The following is a 20,124-nucleotide window of genomic DNA, read 5'->3' as shown; positions in this document are numbered from 1 at the left end:
ATAAGTCAACTAAGCTCCAGTTCCTGCTGTCTGGATGTTTTATCCACACATTTCTTTAAGAAAGTCCTGCCTGTTATTGCTGCTGATCTGATCCAAATAGTAAACTCATCGCTCTCATCAGGTATTTTCCCCCAGGCTTTGAAAACAGCAGTAATCAAACCACTTATAAAAAAAGAACAATCTGGACAAATCACTAGTGCAGAATTACAGGCCGATCTCCAACCTCCCATTCATCAGCAAAGTTATTGAAAAAGCTGTGTGTAAACAATTAACTAGCTTCCTAACAATAACCAACCGCTTTGACTCCTTCCAGTCTGGCTTTCGTGCTCACCACAACACAGAGACCGCCCTCGTAAAAGTGTTCAATGACATCCATATAAATACGGACTGTGGGAGAACCACAGTGCTGGTTCTGTTGAACCTCAGTGCAGCTTTTGACACTGTTGACCATGACATATTATTGAATCGACTGGAGAGTCTCCGGTCCAGTGCTTAACTGGTTTGAATCTTACATAAAGAACTGGGATTTCTTTGTTTCAATTGAAAACTTTTCATCAAAGAGGTCAAAGGTCACATGTGGGGTACCCCAAGGTTCAATCCAAGGGCCCCTTTTATTCAATATTTATATGCTCCCACTAGCGCAGGTTATAACAGGAAATAATATTAGCTACCATAACTATGCAGATGACACACAGCTCTACATTACGATGTCACCAGGTGACTCAGAGCCCATCCAATCACTGAACAGATGCTTAGAACAGATAAATGTGTGGATGTGCCAAAACTTTCTCCAGCTGAACAGAAACAAAACTGAAGTTATTATTTTTGGACCTAAAGAGGAACAATCTAGAGTCAGTGCACAGCTTCAGTTATTACAACCGAAAACCAGCGATCAGCCCGAAACCTGGGAGTAGTGATGGACTCTGACCTGAACCTCCAGAGCCACATAAAAACAGTTACAAAGTTGGCCTTCTATCACCTGAAGAACATTTCCAGGATTAAAGGACTAATGTCTCAGCAAGATCTAGAGAAACTCATCCATGCATTCATCTTCAGTCGTATTGATTATTGCAACAGCGTCTTCACAGGTCTGTCCAACAAATCAATCAAACAGCTGCAGCTGATCCAGAATGCTGCTCCTGTTCTCACTAAAACCAGGAAGATAGAGCACATAACACCAGTTTTAAAGTCCCTACACTGGCTCCCTGTAGCTCAAAGAATAGACTTTAAAATACTGTTGTTAGTTTACAAATCACTGAACGGCTTAGCACCACAATACATTAAAGATCTGCTGTTGTTGTATCAATCTTCCAGACCTCTCAGGTCTTCCGGTTCTGGTCTGCTCTGCATCCCCAGAACCAGAACCAAACGAGGAGAAGCAGCTTTCAGCATCTATGCACCACAAATTTGGAACAAACTTCCAGAAAACTGTAAAACAGCTGAAACACTGACTTCTTTTAAATCTCAACTAAAAACCCACCTGTTTAGAATTGTATTTGAAATGTAATTAATTACAAATTTATTGATGGAACTTGACTTAATGCTGTGTTTTGATTGTTGATTCTATGTTGCATTGTGTTTCTGTGTTTGCAATGATGTAAAGCACTTTGAAATGCCTTGCTGCTGAAATGTGCTATACAAATAAAATTTGATTGATTGATATAAGACCTTAATCTCTTACTTTTTTTTAATTTACTTTGCATTGAAAACCTGTTAGTTTGTGTCAGATCATTAAACCCATAACCCAACTCTGTCGTCCTGAATTAACCCAGGCGCGAATCGCTTCGTTTCGAGCAACGTCTAAGTAAGACACATAGTTTTTAATCTAGCATATTTCACTCACTCTATCCTTTTTTTCCCACTTCACCTCTGGTCTCTTCTGTTTGAGGAGGGCTCGCGCTCAAAAGAGATCTACATTAAACACGTGAAAGCGTTACAAGGTATATTTTCTTGAAATGTGGTGTGAAATTATATGAGATGACTTCTGCGCTCCGTCTCACTCAGAAACTTTCTGCAGTAATTGGTTTTGTCTTCAAAAGCCGCCCTCTCTCTCTCTTTCTCCCTCACTCTCTCTTGGCTTCATCTTTATGTATTACTTGCAGCTGCTTCCTGCCACTCCATTAAGTCTAGAACACATGCAGCACCTCCACATGGACTGAAGAGATTTTAAAAGGTAAGAGAGAGAGAGATTGAACATAAACAAACCTTGATGGGGAGTATTGCTTGTTTGATTTCTGGATTACTTATTTCTTTATTTTTGGGTTTTTTTTAGCGAAGCCCGGGCTTTTATTTCTACTGAACCATATCCCTGATTATGCAACATCCAGGAATACCGGAGAATTCCCGGCAGTGTCTGCAGACTTCCATTAGTCAGTCAGTCAGTCAGAGAGCCGGGGTGGAACAGATGTTCCCTGACGGAGCGCTGGGACAGCTCGGACCGCTTTTGATCGCGACGGAGTATTGCACACACCGCGCATTAATTATTACTCCTGATTGTCCAGCCCGCTGTACAGTTAACACACATTCACCAGCTGCCTCCGTTAAGACGCAGTTTATTGTGAAAGTATTCATGCCCTCCTGCACGGTTTGCCACTTTACAACCAGAAACATCAATGTGTTATTATTAGGAAATAAAGAGAAATTTTTGTAAAAACTTGGCCCAATTTATTTGATTAATTTTCCTCATTACTATATTGATTTAACATAAAATTTTACATTTAATGTAAGCTATGCGCAGCTATGCACTGTGGTATTATACATTTCCCAGGCACATAGTGACATTTTATTGCACAAAAGTAACTATTTTACCTTCAGTTGCTATAAAATGTTATTTATATAAATTACTTTTTTTTTTTAAGTGATTTTTGCATCAAGGCTGAATTGTTCTGCGTTTCCATTACAAATGTGCACAAAACTTTGTCAATATTCCGAAAATGTGTCAAAAAAATGCCACTATTTCGCAATTGTGGTGTTTACATTAAATGTGAAAGGCAATTAAAATCGCATGTGAGTAAGTTTATTTGTATAGAAAACATGCTCCAACTACTTTCTGTCGTCGTCGTCTTCTTAGTGGTTTGCAAAAAAAAATGTTTCCAGTGCAGTTTTGCAAGATAAACAGATTTTAATACAGCCATAAAAACCACATCCTCTTAGCGGCAAAATGTTTAATCGAGAAGAGTGTTTTCAAAATTGTCGTGTTTCCATTAAACAAATTTGTTTTTGAATTGCTAAATTGCATATATATATACATACATATATATGGTCAGTGGAAACGCAGCCTCTGATGCCTTCATACTGGGTCTCTGTCTCTTTAAGAAGCTCCTGCTCTCCGACACTTCAAGTTATCACAACAATGCTTCTCCGTGATCCCGTATACAATCGTTCTTCGGAGCGTTGATCTTATAAGTAGTTTGTACATCAAACTCAGCAGACTTGCAGTTCTGCTAATTGCTGCTGCCGCTAGTCTGGAGGAGCTGAGTGGGGGAGTTGCAGAGGGGGGCTGCTCTGTGAGGAGGACACTCGGTTAGGCTGATAATACAAGGCGGAGCTTTGGGTAAATAGGCGGTGCTTTGGATGAGCAAGTGTTTAGGCACTCCAGAATGGTTGCCACGGGAGACTCAAACATGAATGAGAGAATCAGAGCAACAGTCCAGGTGTATTTCTGATGAAAAAACATTATAACAAGCTCAAAAAGGTCAGTTCTGCCTTTAAATTTGTTTTACAAATAGTAATTTGAAACATCTAAAAGGTCTCAATGTTTTTCTGCATTTTTTGCAAACAACCTGTCCTTTCACTTTAAAATAATGAACTGCTATAAAATCAAATTAAATAAATTAAAGTTTGTGACTGTAATGTGACAAAAAAAGGACCAACTTTTGGGTTATTAATGCTTCAACAAGACGCTGAACCACAGCAGCAAGGACAGAGACCTCTATGGGGAAAACTTGTCAGTTGGATGTATTTTTCACTTCTCACACCTGGGTTGGCTTCATATCTTGCCTGAAAATTGAAGCCCAGATCCTATTTCCTGTTTTATCTTCTTCTTCTTTTTTCTTCCTCTTTAAGACGGGAAGAACGGGAAGAAAGGGAGCACTCTGAATTAGCAAACATGGCTGGAAGTGCAATGCATAAGGATGAATGTTGTGTCCCGTGGAGCAGCAAATTGTGTCCCCCCCCACCCCCTCTGAGCTTCAGGATATGTCACCTGTAATTAATAAACATCACGCATCTAATTACATTTACTAGTTGGAGTTCAAAATTCAAGACTCAAAATATGCAGATCTCGACACCGAAGCACAAAAGAGTAAAAGAATCCTTGTTTTTATTTGCATCCAAGGATCCTGCTAACCGTTATCTTCTCACCATGACTTCCATGTTTCCTCCTCAGATCTCATTGTGTGGCTCCCCAGCGCGTCCATTTGCAGGCATGTAAACAACGACTTGGTGTCGCGTTAAAACTAGAAATACAGCTGGGGGTGCTCACTGTTTGTGAAATTCATGTCATACAGAGAGACGGGAAACTAAAAACTACTCTTTGGATCAGAGATCTGCACCGACGGTCCTGGAGGCGCTGCTGAGGTTGATGGGGAATCCTGGGACGGTTAGTGACTGTCACACAACACAGAGTCTGCAATCTGCGTTTTCCTGCTGGTTGTTGGGATCTGTGGTGTTTTTGCAGAAACTGAGAGCAGGAAATGGAAACAGGTGAATCTGTAAGAAAAAAAAATTCTTTTAAATATGCTCTATTTTTCTGAAATATCTTTAGCATGTTACCAAGTGGATATACTTATTAAGATAATATTAAAAATGAAATATAAATTTAAAAAAATTAAATGTAGTTTGATACACTTCCTAGAAGTTTTTCTCTAAAATATACTAAAAGTCCAAAAATAGAACTAACAATATGAAAGGCAACATCAAAAATCATTCCAGAACTTACTAAATTTCTCACATGAAAAGAAATCCCCAAAAAACACTGCCAACACTATCCAAATAAAATTTTTATTTGAGAAATGTACTTGTTCTGTTAGACATTCTGAATAGCCTCTCTTTCAACCTTAACTTCACTTCCAAATCTTGGGAATATCTCGTATTACCGCCACCTTCTGTTTTTATTTTTCATTTGCTTGTTTTGCTCTTTCACACTTTGGATCAAATTCTTGTGGAAGTTCTCAATCCGTTTGGCTTCAGATGGTCCGATAAACAGTCTATGATCCCCTAGCAGGTGGACTTGGTAAACCTGTGATCCCCAGTCTTTCAGGTGCGAAACTAAAATCTCTTGGAACCTGCTCAGTGTGAACCCCAAGTCTTTTCAAAATTGTGGAAGGTGTTCAAACTCTCCCGCCTGACTGCACTCGGGCAGAACGTGACATAACACCATAACCCAAAATAACCCAAACCGAGTTGTTTCTTTTAATCCGGCAGCTTTTGGAGTGTGTGATCCGCTGCAGGAGTGTGACGGAGGACAAACTGCATACGGGGGCTAGTTGAGAAGAGAGGAGACAGCTGGCCATTCAGCTGCTGTTCACCAGGCAGGACCTGCTTCTGCAGCATAAAGGATGTTTGGGGGGAGCAGAGACGTTGACAACCGCACCAAATAAAGATAGGAGAAGAATAAATGGAGGCCTCACTTCACAGCTCTGTTGACCAAGACAGTGCAAATGACTTTATTACTCCAGGGAAAGTCATTTATGCAATCAGTTGACTTGCTGAACCCACAGTGGTGTGAGTAGTAAAAAGGGACAAAGACATTACACTGGAGTTAACTGAGTGTGTCCAACACTTTAAAGTCAACGTCATGTAGGAAAACAAAAAACTACATCAACCGGTATAACACGATTCACACCAGAATTGTGATTTAGTTGTTTTTTTTAGTACTTAACACTATCACTTCTGCAGTCACTCCTATTCAGTTTTTCTTTTGGCAGCAAATATTTTGTCTTGGCAGGGATAGTCTTAAGTTGCTGTTTCAACACATAAACTCGCTTTTAACTTTTTTCTTTTTAGACGTATTTTATTTTTACATATTTGTTGGAACTGTCACTATGTCGTGAAAGTCTGTCTGTGAAAAAAATGAGCTCCCCTGCATTCTCCCAGCGCTAACTAGAAACCGCCAATCAGTGCCAGGAGGCGGGTCTTAGTGCTGTCAATAATCCTCAGTGACTTACGGATAACAGAGTGGATGCTAGCATGGATGCTAAGGCTAGTTAGCATGGCCACTGGTGATGGCGGACAAATGTTTCTCTTGGAATGGTGAGTTGCTTCTCCACTGTGAACACATTGAGCAGCACGTACACAAGCATGATTGGCAGCGCTAAGACCCACCTGCTGGTTCTGATGGGTTGTTAGCACTGGGAAAAGGTAAAAGAGCTAAAAACCTTTTCACAATAAACTTTCACGACATGCTGACAGTTTCAACACATATGTAAAAAAAACTAATTTTTATATAAAAAAAATGTCTCTCTCTCTCACTCTTGCAATGTGATTATTATCATGGGTTAAAAGTCAGGTTGTTCTAGATAATTTACCTCAGACAACACATACCTTAAATCACATCTAGATTTTCTTCTTCATTGATTTTTTTTTCTTTCTTTTTTTGTTCCCAATGACTTGGGAAAAGAAAGACATGAAATCTAGTGAATATGGATTCTGTTTCCCTGGAACAAACAGTAGCTTTGCTTTCAAGAGGCTTTACATTACTATGCAAAAAAAAAAAGAACCCAGAGGGGGGAAAAAATCTCAAACAGCCACTTTCTAATCTCTTTGAGCTTGTCATTCCAAACCAAAGACTACTTTCTTGCTGCCAGTCATGCAGGGATAGCACTTCAAGGCCTGCCAAGGTTGAAAGGGAACAAAATCTGCAGATATAAGAGGGCCCCATCACGCTTCTTTGTCACTCTTGATGATGCGTGTAACCTTGGAGTCTCCCCTGTTTCACTGTTCCGAACGCACACATCAGCAACCCGCACAGAGCGCTGGATCTGTTACGCGCTTTTCACACCTTGACGGGGAAAAAAAGGTCACTGGTGATATCTGGATCTTTAGAATAAAAAAAAGGGTTTCTGTCAGATATTTTTGACAAGGAATTGGAGCTGAACCCCACTGACTGCTTTGTTTGGAGTTGCGCCTCCCCGGCCCGTCTTGTCCTCTGTTCAAAAATCCTCGTTAGCTTTCTTGACTTTTTTGGCATAAAGAGTGATTATAATGAAATGGAAGTATCCTCAATCTCCACATGTCCATTGGTTTAAAGAGACGCTGTATTGCATTAAACTGGAAAAAATTCGTTTTACTTTAAGAGGCTCTACAACTGAATTTTTGTGGAGCCCTTTGTTCAGAACTCTCAGAAAGATCAATTTCCTTAGTATCCCAGACTGAAACGGTGTTACATATGTTGCTGGTGATTATCATTCTTATCAATATTTCTTTTTCTTTCTTCAACTTTTTTTTTATTGACATAAGAATCCCCTGGCACCTGACTTTTTTTCCTTTTTAAGTGTGTGTGTGGATTGAGAGATAGATCTATATATTATTTAGGTATTTTTTGATGCATCTCTGTTTCTGTCCGCTACCATAGTATAGTCATTTTTGACTTGATCCATTTCATGTATGTCTGTGTGATTGGGTGTGTTGTTTTTATGTTAATGGTACTCTGTCTATGTCACTATTATACTGTTTTTATCTTGTACCTCACGTTAAAACATAAATAAATTTAGAATAAAAAAAATTTTCATTGTCAAACATGACAATGTTGTAAATGCAAATTATTAACTCATTATTTTGACGAAGGGGGTTCTCATCGATAATAACAATAATTAAACACCGTCATTGAACGCACCGGAGGACACCGCCTTTGACGAGGCACATGAAGTAAAACGAAGGAAAGTAAATATTTCCTGCAGATTCTGGAAGCTATACTGCTAATTCTGAAGCCACAGCCTCGTTTTAGTCTCCTCGGTAGTACAAAAAAAAAGAAGAGGGAGGAACTTTAAAAGTCAAGCGGCGTCACAAAATGAAGTGGTTCCAGGTGATGACTTGTCAATAGACTTGAATCCTAAATATGCACAGGCGCCTGCACAATGCTACAGGTTAAACTGAAGAAAAGGAAGAGGAGAAACACTCTCTGCTAAAGGAATGCACCTGGAAAAGAGTAAGTAAAAGTTGGTTTCTTGCTATCTTTTCAACTAAGACTGTTTTGGCGTATTAGATCAATAGTCTCAGACTGTGTTGTTGCATAATTTATACAGTATTGAGCTGCTGGAGTCATATCTGTACCGTGGAAACATAACCTTACAGTAGGGTTACTCTCAGTCAGGTAAATGAAGGCTGGAGTTCAACACTTACATATTCAGGATTGTGATTTAAATGGGAATGCTTTTAAGTTCTCAAAATGAAGTCCGCCCACACACAGACCCTCTGAGCCAGTGATTCTCAAACTTTTTAGAACATGTACCATCTCAGTACATTTTAAATATAATCGTAATACGCTCTGCTTCGTCCAGAGCTTCTGGACCCTTGGCTATTGAGAAACGATTACTTCCTGGAAGTTTTAATCAATCGGATACTGATTTTGCCCGATTGCCCATGTTTGGCCTTGACGTGTGTAATGCGTTAGCTTGTTTGTGAAAGAATGATTGAAGCTTGCCAGAAATTTCATGTGCTGTACACAACCGTCCCAGGGACATAGCATATTTGCCAGCAGTAAAATGTCTTAAACATCCCTCTTATGTCGTCTTTAACTGCTTTTTTAAAAGAACTACATTCCTAGTAACCAGTTAATAAAAAACTGGTTACTGGGGATTAACCAGTCAACTATAGAGTCTAGACTGGATTAAGGAAAATGTGTCCTGAAAATGAAATAATGAAAACCTGGAAAATTAAATCAATTGAATCACATCAGCCTTTGATCGTGGTTTATTTACATCCCAAACATATTAACAGTGTCATGTTCCGTGTTTTTCTGTGTGTTTATTTTGAGTTTCCTGTGTATCTGTGTCTCCGTGTTGTCCTGTCTCCCTTTGATTAGTCCCCAGGTGTTTCCCGTTCCCTGATTACCACCTGTATATTTAGTGTCACCTGTGTGTCTGTGTCGGGTCCTTGTCTAGCTGTCGTCTCACTTGGCGTCCTGTTCCCTGTTGTCCGTGTGCCCAGTCTCTCTCCCATCCTTCGTGTACCGGTTGCTACCGGCGTCAAGCCCAGGCTTCCGCTCGGCCGTGCTGCCTGGCTTTTGGATTTGGTGGACTGAGTACTTGTTGGACATTATTCATTAAAAACATTTATTTTTTCACATCCTGGGTCTCCCCTCTGCTGCCATCACCAACTCATACCGTTTCATGACAAACAGCTTTTTGTCATGCTGCTCACTTTACTACGTCATCCACTTGATAAAAACTTGCTTGCATAAACTTGTTTGATTTTCACTTCCCCGTTTTATATTGGTCGATTAGCCAAATCAATCAAGACAGAGGAGCTGAACCTGCCGTTGGAACAGCAATATCTCTGTCATCACCTTTACATCTTCACACGTCGCTGGATGTATTTTCTACCAAAGTTTAGATGTTCTCCATCATCACTGTAGATGAAAACGAAGTATTTCCAATAGCATGTAGAAATCAGTCAATGAACAAAAGGCGTTGTACACCCAGGATAGGTCAACAGTTCAGCACAGAGACACAAGGTACAAACAGCTACACGTACATACTCCACTTGAGAGAGCAGATAATGCATCCTTAATGAGTCATGTATTTGGGTTCAGTTTGGTTGAAGTGATCTCTGGCATGGTTCGAATGCATCTGTGAATGCCAATCAGACTGGAGATCTCTCCAGAGGCAGGAAATGAAGTACAGCACGGGGCATTCTGGGTAAATACAACCAAAGCACTAGCCTAGTGCTATCGGGTCAAATGATTCAAAGTCTTTTACCAAAGACAAAAGAGAAATCCTACAACCACTAAAATCTGACACCACTTCATTTGCTTATTCTTTGTGAAGAAAGAAGTTGCGCTCAGTGTCTTCTTCAGAGGTTTTTGTGTCATTTTTTTCGGTGGTTCTTGGTGCAGCGCCACCACAGACGAGGAGGGGAACAGGTCTTTCAAAGCGTTTGGCTGAAATAACACAGTACAGTGTGAAAGAGAACCGCAGCAGCTGAAAATGTAGCAAAAGGTACGACTTTGTTTCCCAATCAAATCAACACTACCGGACGATCAGGTGTGAAAACAACCTTAACGCACACATTTTCTAACAGGCACAATGTCTGCACCAGGTTTGTCAGCACCAAATTTCTAGAGAATGATTACCCCACTGCCCCCTTTAGTCAAACGCATCAAAGGACGAAGTTGTTTGCAGCTGTTGTTGTCCCTCATCGTGCTTCTAGCCTCATTTGCCATGTCCTCGGCCCCCAGAGAGCAGGCAGAATGGGATGAGATCCCGCTGAGGGAATATTCTACTGATGTGAAGAATTAGAAGATAAACGGGGGAGAAATAATCCAGTTAACCCTAATTGGCAAGGCTAGAATCAAAGCGTTTCAACAGGAAGTGCCTCGAATCCAGCTTTAATTGCTATCATGCTGCAACTGTGTTCCCAACAAGATCTTTACAAGGTGAGATAAAGGGAAAAAAGAGGATTACAGGTGAGAAAAAAGGACATGTTTATAATTACTGTGTCTTATCACAATCCCTTTGTAGCAACACGACTGCTTTGTATTTCCCTGACACCAGAATTCACTTCCCAGGCAAACGTTGTCACCATGGTGCCTTACTAATTAGTAAGATTGTGTTTATCTTGATCAGCATAAAACATCCAGTTTCTAATGATCATGATTGTTGATGTCCATGAGGAAAAGATTTTTAAAATCAAAGAACTTCATTTCTTTATAATCTTTACACTGCAGTTGTCCAAAAACTAAGACATTTGTTGAAAAGACAAAATATGCCTAATCTGATCAATGTTTCTGCCTTCTCTGTTTGTTTCCCTGTGGCCAGGCTGCAGGCCAAACTTAAAATAGGAATGAAATGTATGGAAAACACCCCAGATAGCACAGAATGATTGAAACAACATTGAATCAATGTCAGCCAGAAACATTGAATCAACGTTGAACGCTGACATTGAAACAACATTGAAAGTGGTCGGTGACTTGTATGTTGAATCAACGTTAGGGTTTCAACCATAACTGACATTATATCAATGTTGATTCAACCATCATCTGTATGTCAACTTGTATGCATATTTGTGTTGATAGTACATTGAATCAGTTATGAATCAATGTTGATTCTACATTATATCAATGTTGAGTCAACCATCATCTGAACGTGGATCTGCATCCGGATTTCTGTTGGTCCTACATTGAATCAATGTTGATTCAACACTCATTTGACTGTGGTTCTGCACACATATTTCCGTTGATTCTACATTGAATCAATGTTGATTAAATACTCATTTGACTGTGGTTCTGCACACATATTTCCGTTGATTCTACATTGAATCAATGTTGCTTCGACAGTCATCTGACTGTGGTTCTGCACACATATTTCCGTTGATTCTACATTGAATCAATGTTGCTTCAACACTCATCTGAACGTGGATCTGCATCCGGAATTGTCTTGATTCTACATTGAATCAATGTTGCTTCGACAGTCATCTGACTGTGGTTCTGCACACATATGTCGGTTGATTCTACATTGAATAGGTTAGGAATCAACGTTGATTCAACCTTCATCTGAACGTGGTTCTGCACGCACATTTGTGCTGATTCTGCATTCAATCAATGTTTATTCAACCATCATAACCATCATCCTGAAATAAACCACATAAAAACACCATGGCATTGCTTAAATATTTTATTTAATTTCAGTCTTCTGGCCGTCCCTTTGGTTGCCTTTCAATGCCTCCCTCCCGGTCTGGTGCATAGCGAAACCATTTCTTTACTGTTTCGCTGTAATTTTGATCAGTTAGGCCTGGTTCGAATTGACGAGCAGCAACTGAAAGACACAAAAGAACATCATTACGATGGAGGGTATCTCACATAAAATTTCTTATTATCCCCTATCCTCACTTTGTTTAGATTCTGATTCACCAACAGTCTCATTTCCTACAATTAAAATTCAAAGCCCTTTTCCAGTAGAGGAAGCTCACCTAATATGCACTCTTGCAGGATTGTGTCCTTGAATGGCTTTTTACTCTGGGAATGCCTATGTTTCTTCCCAGCCCAGTTGAACTGACTTGCCAGGGCATTTCTCATACAAGTTGTCAACATTCTTCTTATCATGTTGGCTGAATTGGTGCCTCCTACTAGAGCCAGTCGAGCAATCTACATCAGAGACAAGTACATGAAGGCATAGCATTACACAGCAGCATTATATCATGTAAATTAAAAACACAGCAGAGACATAACCTTGTTTTGATACTGTATTTATGCTTATGCACTGATATTCCACTCCATAGTGTTCATTCATGGTCATGGATATTAGCGTTATTAACCATCCTGGTCCCAATTTGGGTTAGGTCAAAATTTAAATCATCTATGTGAATAATTGCAAAATGTTTCATAAATAGCACATCTACAAGCTCTGTGACATGTTCAGAACTTGTAGATTACAATTTGTGTTCAAGTAGCTAAAGAGCTAACATTTTGCCCTTAGAAAAAGACTCACACTGACATAATCTACATTGATGCTGATCAGTCTTTCAAATGAATTACCATCTTTTGACGCACTGTCTCTTCAATCAGTAATGACTCTGCTTTACTGAAATCTTCTTCACTTTCAATTGGCAGCTGGAAGGGGAGTACAAGGTTTGCTGGTCCTTGTGTGCTACCTGGTGTAATGTTACTCTGAGCCAAATTGTTCTTAATGAATTGGACATCTCTGGATAGATCCTTCACAATCACAAGAGCTTCAGCAAGCATCGATGTCATCTTATGGATAGCGAGGTCTTCAGGAGAACATTAAAAATCTTTAAGTGCAACATCAAAATAACCTGAAAATGACACATTACAAATACATTATGTCCAATAGACTTGCCTCTCAAAAGCTGCCCATTATTGCTGGCCCTTTGTGTGGTTGCATCTGCAAAACACAAATATTCATGCACAGAAGTTTAAAGGTTAGGTGCCAAAATGACACCGACTTTCTTTAGGTGTGAAATGTTTCCTACAGATCTTTTATAGATAAGGACATTTCTGCATCTAATCAGGAGAGAACTCTGATGAGTGGAATACACAAGATCACAATGGCAAAAAGAAAATACTGTCAGGGCTTTGTGTTATGTTTGCCTTTAAAAAATAATGCATAAGTGTCAAAGCATTTAAAGAGTTGGTGTCATTGCTCACACAGATGTGAGCAATGACCACAGTTCAAATATAGACACAACCTCACACATTCAGATCACAAAATGTCTACAAATGTTGGATGACTGTCTTGATACCTTCGAAACCTTGATTAGGCGCTGAATCCAATACATCATTCTGGTCGGAGTTTGCTTTTAAGTGAATAAGAAATGCAAAAACTTAGCTAAAGTGAATTCATTAGTCAACACAGATCACTGTATATGTATGTAGTAAAGTGGGTTACTCTGTGATATATCCAATGGCAGCCTATTTTGTGCACATTGTGAGAGACCAGGGCGATGGTTATACTGCCTTGAGCTGCATCCAGACAACCCTGTAGATATAGTTACATTTCGCAATAGTTTACAAGTGTAAACACAAGATACATAATCTAAATGTTTGATCAAACTAACTAATTAGCCAGAATCACTAAGATACCCATCACTATTACTGAAAGAGTACAGTATCATACCAATACTTGTACTTTGTCGCTGTGGATTCTGCAACTTGTGGTACTGGACACAGTGGGCTGTAGCAAAACCTGGCATCTCAGCTTGAACACAAAGTAGGAAATACACAAAGCAGTGAGGTTATTACTGTAACCTTCCATATGAGAAAATGTGAGACTTACATTCAGCTGACTGCTCTATATTTAAAGCATTGCTTTGACATCACAGTCTTATGAGACTGCTTGACGACTCACCATTAAGAACTTCATCAGCTAGTGATTGTTGGTAGTTGCTAGCAACAAGATCTACTAAGAAAAATAGGAAATAATTAAGAGCTAAAACTATACACAATCAGTTTTAGCTCTAAGTGCTAAAACTATACACAATTTCAGCAAGAAACACAATTTCAATCAAATTAAAATGTCCTTTTATTGGTACACTGTTATATGTAATTCCTTTTTTGACTGTGTAGAAGTGAGCATAGTGTCAATATAAAGGAAACAATACCTGGACATCCAACATCAGGTGGTTTGGCAAAACGCTTTCTTTTTGCACTGCTACTCTGATGGTCTTCAGAATCAGAATGCATAAACTGCTGATTTGGCCTACAAAACATTATGATAATACACTATATGAATATTACAACTGTAGTTAAGATACTACACTTATTAGTCAAGGCTACCGTCTGAATACATGGACACTCTGGCCACTTTGAGCCATCCTTTTAGCAGTGGTTGTTATTTTCTAGTTGCAACGCCCTAGGGAAAGTTATCACTGTGATAAAGTTAGTAATGTACCTGGATATTCTTTTTTGGCGGATAGCTCCTTCATCATGAGATTCAATTTCAGATGTTGGACACATTGTGGTGTTATATTTTGTCTCTCGTTTTTTCGCCTCATCAAGGGTCTCTGTAAAGAGCAGAGGGTAAATGCCAATTTGCATGTCTGCAGTCCAGTGCAGAACTACCCTAACAGCTCCTTCCCAACTCCCAAAAAACAGAACAATCACACCTGTGTGAAGCGCTACTATCATACATCATCTCATTCTGGCCAATCACTATTTGCCTCCTCACATTTGTCTTCTCTGATTTTACATACACAAAACATCTCAGCTGGACCTCTGAGGTACCAGCGCTTTATTATAATTATATATATTGTTTACTTGGTTTAATGTAGCCTCCTAAACAAACTTTTGCATCTGTAATGTCATGTCCCAATAGATAAACATACTTGAAAAGAAGGAAATATTGAGCTGATTTATCTATAACATGACAGCACGACTGTGTAGAACAGCTGTGCATGTGTTGCACCAGTTACTCACCACACGTAATGAGGACTCGTACATCCGTATAGGTGATCCATTTGTCGTCTGGTTGCATTCCGTCTCGAAGGGCTTTCTTGAGTGTTATGTGTTTTGGGGGCCATAACAGCGTCTGTTCCTCAGCTTTAAACCAGCTCTCTAGAACTACTGCTGTCCCACCATTTGGGAACTGTACAACTGACCACAGTGCCTCTCTACTCATCTTCGAAGGGCTAGGGATGAAATGAGAACTACTCATGATATCTCCTTACAGGTCATCCCCATTTCACTCTTCAAAGCCAAAGTGCACTACAGACATTGTAGTTTTTGGCCAGTCAAACATGTTATTTGCACAGGTAAGAATTAGATAAATGTTATTTTTAGGTAATTTATGCCATGATATACATCTCAGTTACAGATACTGCACTTTGGCAGGGCAGCATGACTATGCTAAATGAAGTAGTGGTATTACAATGGCACCATCCATGTCTGGACAGAGAAGGCATTTGCGCTTGATAGAGGCCAGTCCAACTACCCCTATATTTTCTTTCAAGCCACTGACTTTGTATGTGCCAATGTATGATGATTCACAGGGATACATGTAATATGGCTGTTTGTGTCCGTACATTCTGACGATTATATATGTATCCTCTTCTGATTTAATAATATTCTCTATTAATGCAAATCCATCTCCAACTTCAACACAATTGTCTCCTTTCTTTGTGGACAAAGTAAACCGATGAGTGGAGACCTTCCTGTACTGTTGTGAAGAAATAAACTGTGTGGGGACTGGACCATCAATGTGGATGTTAAGCAACTTTGGATAATCTCTAGAACATGTGGGTCCAACATGTGAGGTTTCAGACAACCTTTTAACTACCTGTTGTAGTGTTTGATGTGGCTTGCGTAGAAGATGCTTAATTTGACCAAGACAATTCTCAAAAGGAAATCCTGATATATTATCTAGATTGCCGAACCTCCTGTATTCTTCAGCCAAATGAGTAAGCTGGTGTATATTGTACACAATTTCATCTTTTCCATATAATTCCCCAAAGTGTTCAACAAAAGCAACCATCAACTTTTGTGCAAAGGCTAACATTTCCTCAGATATACTAGGGGACAGCAACATGTACATTCCAACGGAAAACAACATAAAATTGTCATACAGCTCACTGGGGAGTGAATCCTTCAAAACAACAGGACCCCAATATAACATGAAGGATCGGAACTCAGTAGCTTTCCACCGATCTATCTCCGACAGTCCCCTTGGTTTACGGTTAAACTCAGAAGGCGTGTAGAAACGTAGCTTTAGGAGTTTATCTGAAATGCCTGCTGCAGTTTGGGAAGGAAACTTTGTTGCTAAATGTTTCCCCTTTAACCATATATGAAGCATTTTCCTTGTAACTCCGAGACAACAGACATGCATGTAATCTGGTGGAAACATAGAAACCATCTTAACTAAACCAGATAAAGGGCTCTTTCCAATGTGATGTTCCTCATCAACCATGTCAGAGAAACTGGAGTCTGTCCTAAGTTTATGCTTTGTTTCAGGAAATGTCATTTTATTCATCCATACACCCTCCTGAAAGCATTTGTCACAACCTGAATAGCCATTGAATCCTTTGACCTGCTTAATATAAGCTCTTGCCGGCGCATCACAAATAAAGGCAGAAATTTCTACATTAAATTGCTTACCATTATAAATAATGCCATTACACAATACATTCTGAAGATCTTTGACAAACTGAGCCAGGTACTCAAAAACACTCACTGGCTTGCTTAGACCACAAAAAATGCCTACAACAAATGGGGACTTTGTGTAGTCACATGTCAGACATCCAAGTATGGGCCAAAACTGAAGTTTGGAACTTTTAAATAAAGGTAAGCCATCTATATTAAACTGGATATTAATAGTAGTCATAGTTGATGGTACACACAAACATGCCAACCGTGAAAGCACCCCTTTGACTATTCCAAAATGATAATAATCTCCCCCTTGAATTGTAGTGATGGGCACATTTCTGGGTGTTCCAAGCAATGTTCTCCCATCTTTTGGTAGGGTAGGGTGAAACATTGTCAAAATAGACAGCAAAGATGACAGTGCAACCAGAGAGATTGAATAGGATGTTGCCCAATACTTTAAACTTATCCTGAGCAAATCATTATTGTCATCACTGTCAAGCTCATCCTCCACTATACTTTCAAAATGTGCTTCTGACTCACCTGGCAAGTCAGTATTTTCATTCACAGCACTGATAGTTAGTCGTCTGTTTAGTGGCAAGTCTGAAATATCTTGAAAAGGTAGTACATCCAACCTGCACTGACAAGAGGCTGCAACATGATATTTCTTCTGTTTCTTCCTTGGATTAGCATTAACTATTAACTTATACTCGGTGAGGATTTGCTGCTCTGTCTCTTTCAATAATTTGTTAACTCTACGTCTTTTAGCCCGAGAAGAAGCCGACATCTTAAAGAGTGTGGTGGTGCTTTACTCTAATGTAGACAAACTGCACCTGTTTACCTACAATTGTCTTCTTTCTTTAAAGCTGTTATATTTAAATATAGCTGGAAAAATAAAAAAAGGAGATGAAGAGATTCAGAATAAGATGCTGCATTTTAATATGCAAGATGAAACAAGCCGAAACATATTTGTACAATTAGATCCATATCAAGACAGGCAATTATTATAATGCGAAAGTTACTGTTCATTTTAAAATACCAGCATAAGCAAATGCCTCACTATAGCAGGACCAAGCATCCTGAGACCTCACAAAGTGTACAACCCAACTTTAGTGTTATCAAAATCTGATTTAAAGTTAGTTTTTCAACATAATTATGCCATCACTGCTTATTTCCCTACCAAGCTGCAACTTAAGCGCAACACAATGCAGTTGGTTTATAATAAATAGGTTAAGATCAAGGTAGATTGGCCACACTTACCACAAAAGTGCTGGGGGTTGAATAATTAAATTCAGAAACAGGTTGCACCAATCCTGCTGCAAAGGGGCTATGTGGTTGGGACATACCAGTCATGAAATGGGGGAGGTGGACCACCTAACTCCTTTTAGTGACTTCTATGTGTTTTTGTGTCAACATATCACACATACATAGTCAGTCATAACATTTACAGACAAGTAAGAAGATGTACAGGACAGAATTACAACCCAATGTTACCAACACATACTACTTAAATTATAATGTGAGTAACCCTCACAAAAAATAAAAGTAGTTTCACCCGGAGTCAAAGGAGGAGAGGAGGAGAGTAGAAAGGGGGAGGGAGGTTGAGGGGTAGACAAGCCAGGTGAGAGGTGAAGGGTGGAGGGAGAGGGGTTGGGGGTTAGAATGTGAGAGTGAAGTGGAGGGGTGTAATAAACACCCCTCCACTTTTAGAACATTTAGATTACTAGTTCTTCCCCAAATCTTGTCCTCAATCAAACTGACCTGCGTGTTTTCAGTTCAGCAAAACCCTGTTAATCAGATGTCAATTAATATCATGTGTGCTGAATTAGGGAAATGCCTAAAACTTGTAGTGCCTGGAGGACCAGTGCTGAAACACACTGGACTCGACGTTGGCGGCATTTCATTTATTTGATGTTAACCACAAAACATCATTGATTTAATGACACAGTTTCAACATTAGTTAATTGGCTAGAATTGAATGGTTGTTTTATAGTTGATCCACCATCAATTGTCGACCTCAAACATACATGAAACCTTTGTGATAATAATTCAACATTGAATTAACATCGTGTGCTATCTGGGTAGTTCTTTCCCAAACCTTGTCCTCAATCAAACTGACCTGCGTGTTTTCAGTTCAGCAAAACCCTGTTAATTAGATGTCAATTAAAATCATGTGTGCTGAATTAGGGAAATGCCTAAAACTTGCAGGGCAGTGTGCCTGGTGCCGGTGCTGAAAAACACTGGATTCAATTTTGGCATTTCAATCAATGGATGTTAATTGGCTAGAATTGAATGGTTGTTTTATAGTTGATCCACCATCAGTTGTCGACCTCAACCAAACATGCAACCTTTGTGATGGTAATTCAACATTGAATTAACATATATTCCAACAAGCCAACAGCGAAGCAGCTGTGTGGTAGGGCTATCCCACTCATGTAAACGGTGGGGGTGGACCGCTCCACTCCTTTTAGTAAGTTGTAGATGTTTTTGTGTCAATATATCACACACACACAGTCAGTGAGAATTGTTATGAACAAGTAAGAAAATGTACAGAAAGGAATCAGCACCCACTATCCTCTACAGTGCTTAATTTAAATGTGATAACCCCCGCTCAGTAATAAAATGCTCTGACCCAGAGCTCTGATGAGGAGGAGAGGAGGGGAAGGGGTGAGGCAAAACAGCTGACATTGATTCAATATTGATCAGATGTTGATCAGACATCGGCATTTCAGTCATTAGATTTCAACCACAAAACAACATTGATTCAATGACACAGTTTCAACACTGGTTACTTGGCTAGAGGTGGATGGTTGTTTGATGGTTGATCCACCGTCATTTGTCGTCTTCAACCAGAAATCAACCATTAATCAGACTTCGGCATTTCAGTGATCAGATTTCAACCACAAAACAACGTTGATTCAATGTCACAGTTTCAACGGTTTGATTGGATGGTTGTTTGATGGTTGATCCACCGTCATTTGTCGACTTCAACCAAAAATCAACGATTCTAACTATTTTTCAACGTTGATTTAACATCATGTGCTATCTGGGACAACACAATAAATTAGAAATTCAACTAACTAATATGGAAATACTTTATTAACAATAATAAACAACTTAAAAAATAATCACAAAACACAAATACTTGTGAATCATGAAGGTTCATATGGTAGAACTTGCCCAAAACCAAAGACATGTTACATTCTGATAATAGTCCTTCGGAAACACATTGAGAGGTAAAAAATAGCAATAATAATGATAATAATAATGAAAATTCTCCTACGCTTTATCTGTGTTATTTTGTGATAACAGAAGTTGGGGATGAAGTAAATTTTTTTTGCAACAAGGCGATGTAAATCTGACAAGGAGACAGGAAA

At 39.3% G+C, this 20,124-nt stretch overlaps 1 protein-coding gene across 11 annotated transcripts; it reads right to left on the bottom strand.

The window, feature by feature from the left end:
- Positions 1–11,813: 11,813 nt before the first annotated feature.
- LOC116731980 (uncharacterized) lies at positions 11,814–19,822 on the bottom strand. Of its 11 annotated transcripts, none has more exons than XM_032581926.1 (11): positions 15,089–19,822; positions 14,565–14,676; positions 14,275–14,372; positions 14,022–14,075; positions 13,791–13,871; positions 13,563–13,652; positions 13,417–13,470; positions 13,014–13,058; positions 12,692–12,924; positions 12,127–12,301; positions 11,814–11,972 (listed from the first exon to the last, which is right to left on the bottom strand). In XM_032581926.1, exons 1-11 carry the CDS (start codon positions 15,324–15,326, stop codon positions 11,842–11,844), a joined length of 1,311 nt encoding a protein of 436 aa, XP_032437817.1. In that variant the 5' UTR covers positions 15,327–19,822; the 3' UTR covers positions 11,814–11,841. The 11 variants fall into 11 exon arrangements, 5 of the variants coding, with proteins under 5 accessions (XP_032437817.1, XP_032437818.1, XP_032437819.1 ...); XM_032581927.1 differs by having other exon boundaries at positions 14,022–14,072; XM_032581928.1 differs by lacking the exons at positions 13,417–13,470; positions 13,563–13,652.
- Between the last annotated feature and the right edge of the window lie 302 nt (positions 19,823–20,124).

The sequence above is a fragment of the Xiphophorus hellerii genome, chromosome 13 (genome assembly GCF_003331165.1).
Source record: "Xiphophorus hellerii strain 12219 chromosome 13, Xiphophorus_hellerii-4.1, whole genome shotgun sequence".
NCBI lineage: Eukaryota > Metazoa > Chordata > Actinopteri > Cyprinodontiformes > Poeciliidae > Xiphophorus > Xiphophorus hellerii.
This window is presented reverse-complemented; position numbering and strand designations above follow the sequence as displayed.

What these genes read in the sequence shown, in the direction of transcription:
- LOC116731980 (XM_032581926.1), bottom strand. Translation starts at nt 15,326, where the DNA reads ATGAGTAGTTCTCATTTCATCCCTAGCCCTTCGAAGATGAGTAGAGAG. An exon ending in GCCATTGGATATATCACAGA is followed by an intron (nt 13,471 to 13,562) that starts GTAACCCACTTT and finishes TTCACTTAAAAG; the next exon opens with CAAACTCCGACCAGAATGAT. An exon ending in CCTGCAAGAGTGCATATTAG is followed by an intron (nt 11,973 to 12,126) that starts GTGAGCTTCCTC and finishes TGTGTCTTTCAG; the next exon opens with TTGCTGCTCGTCAATTCGAA.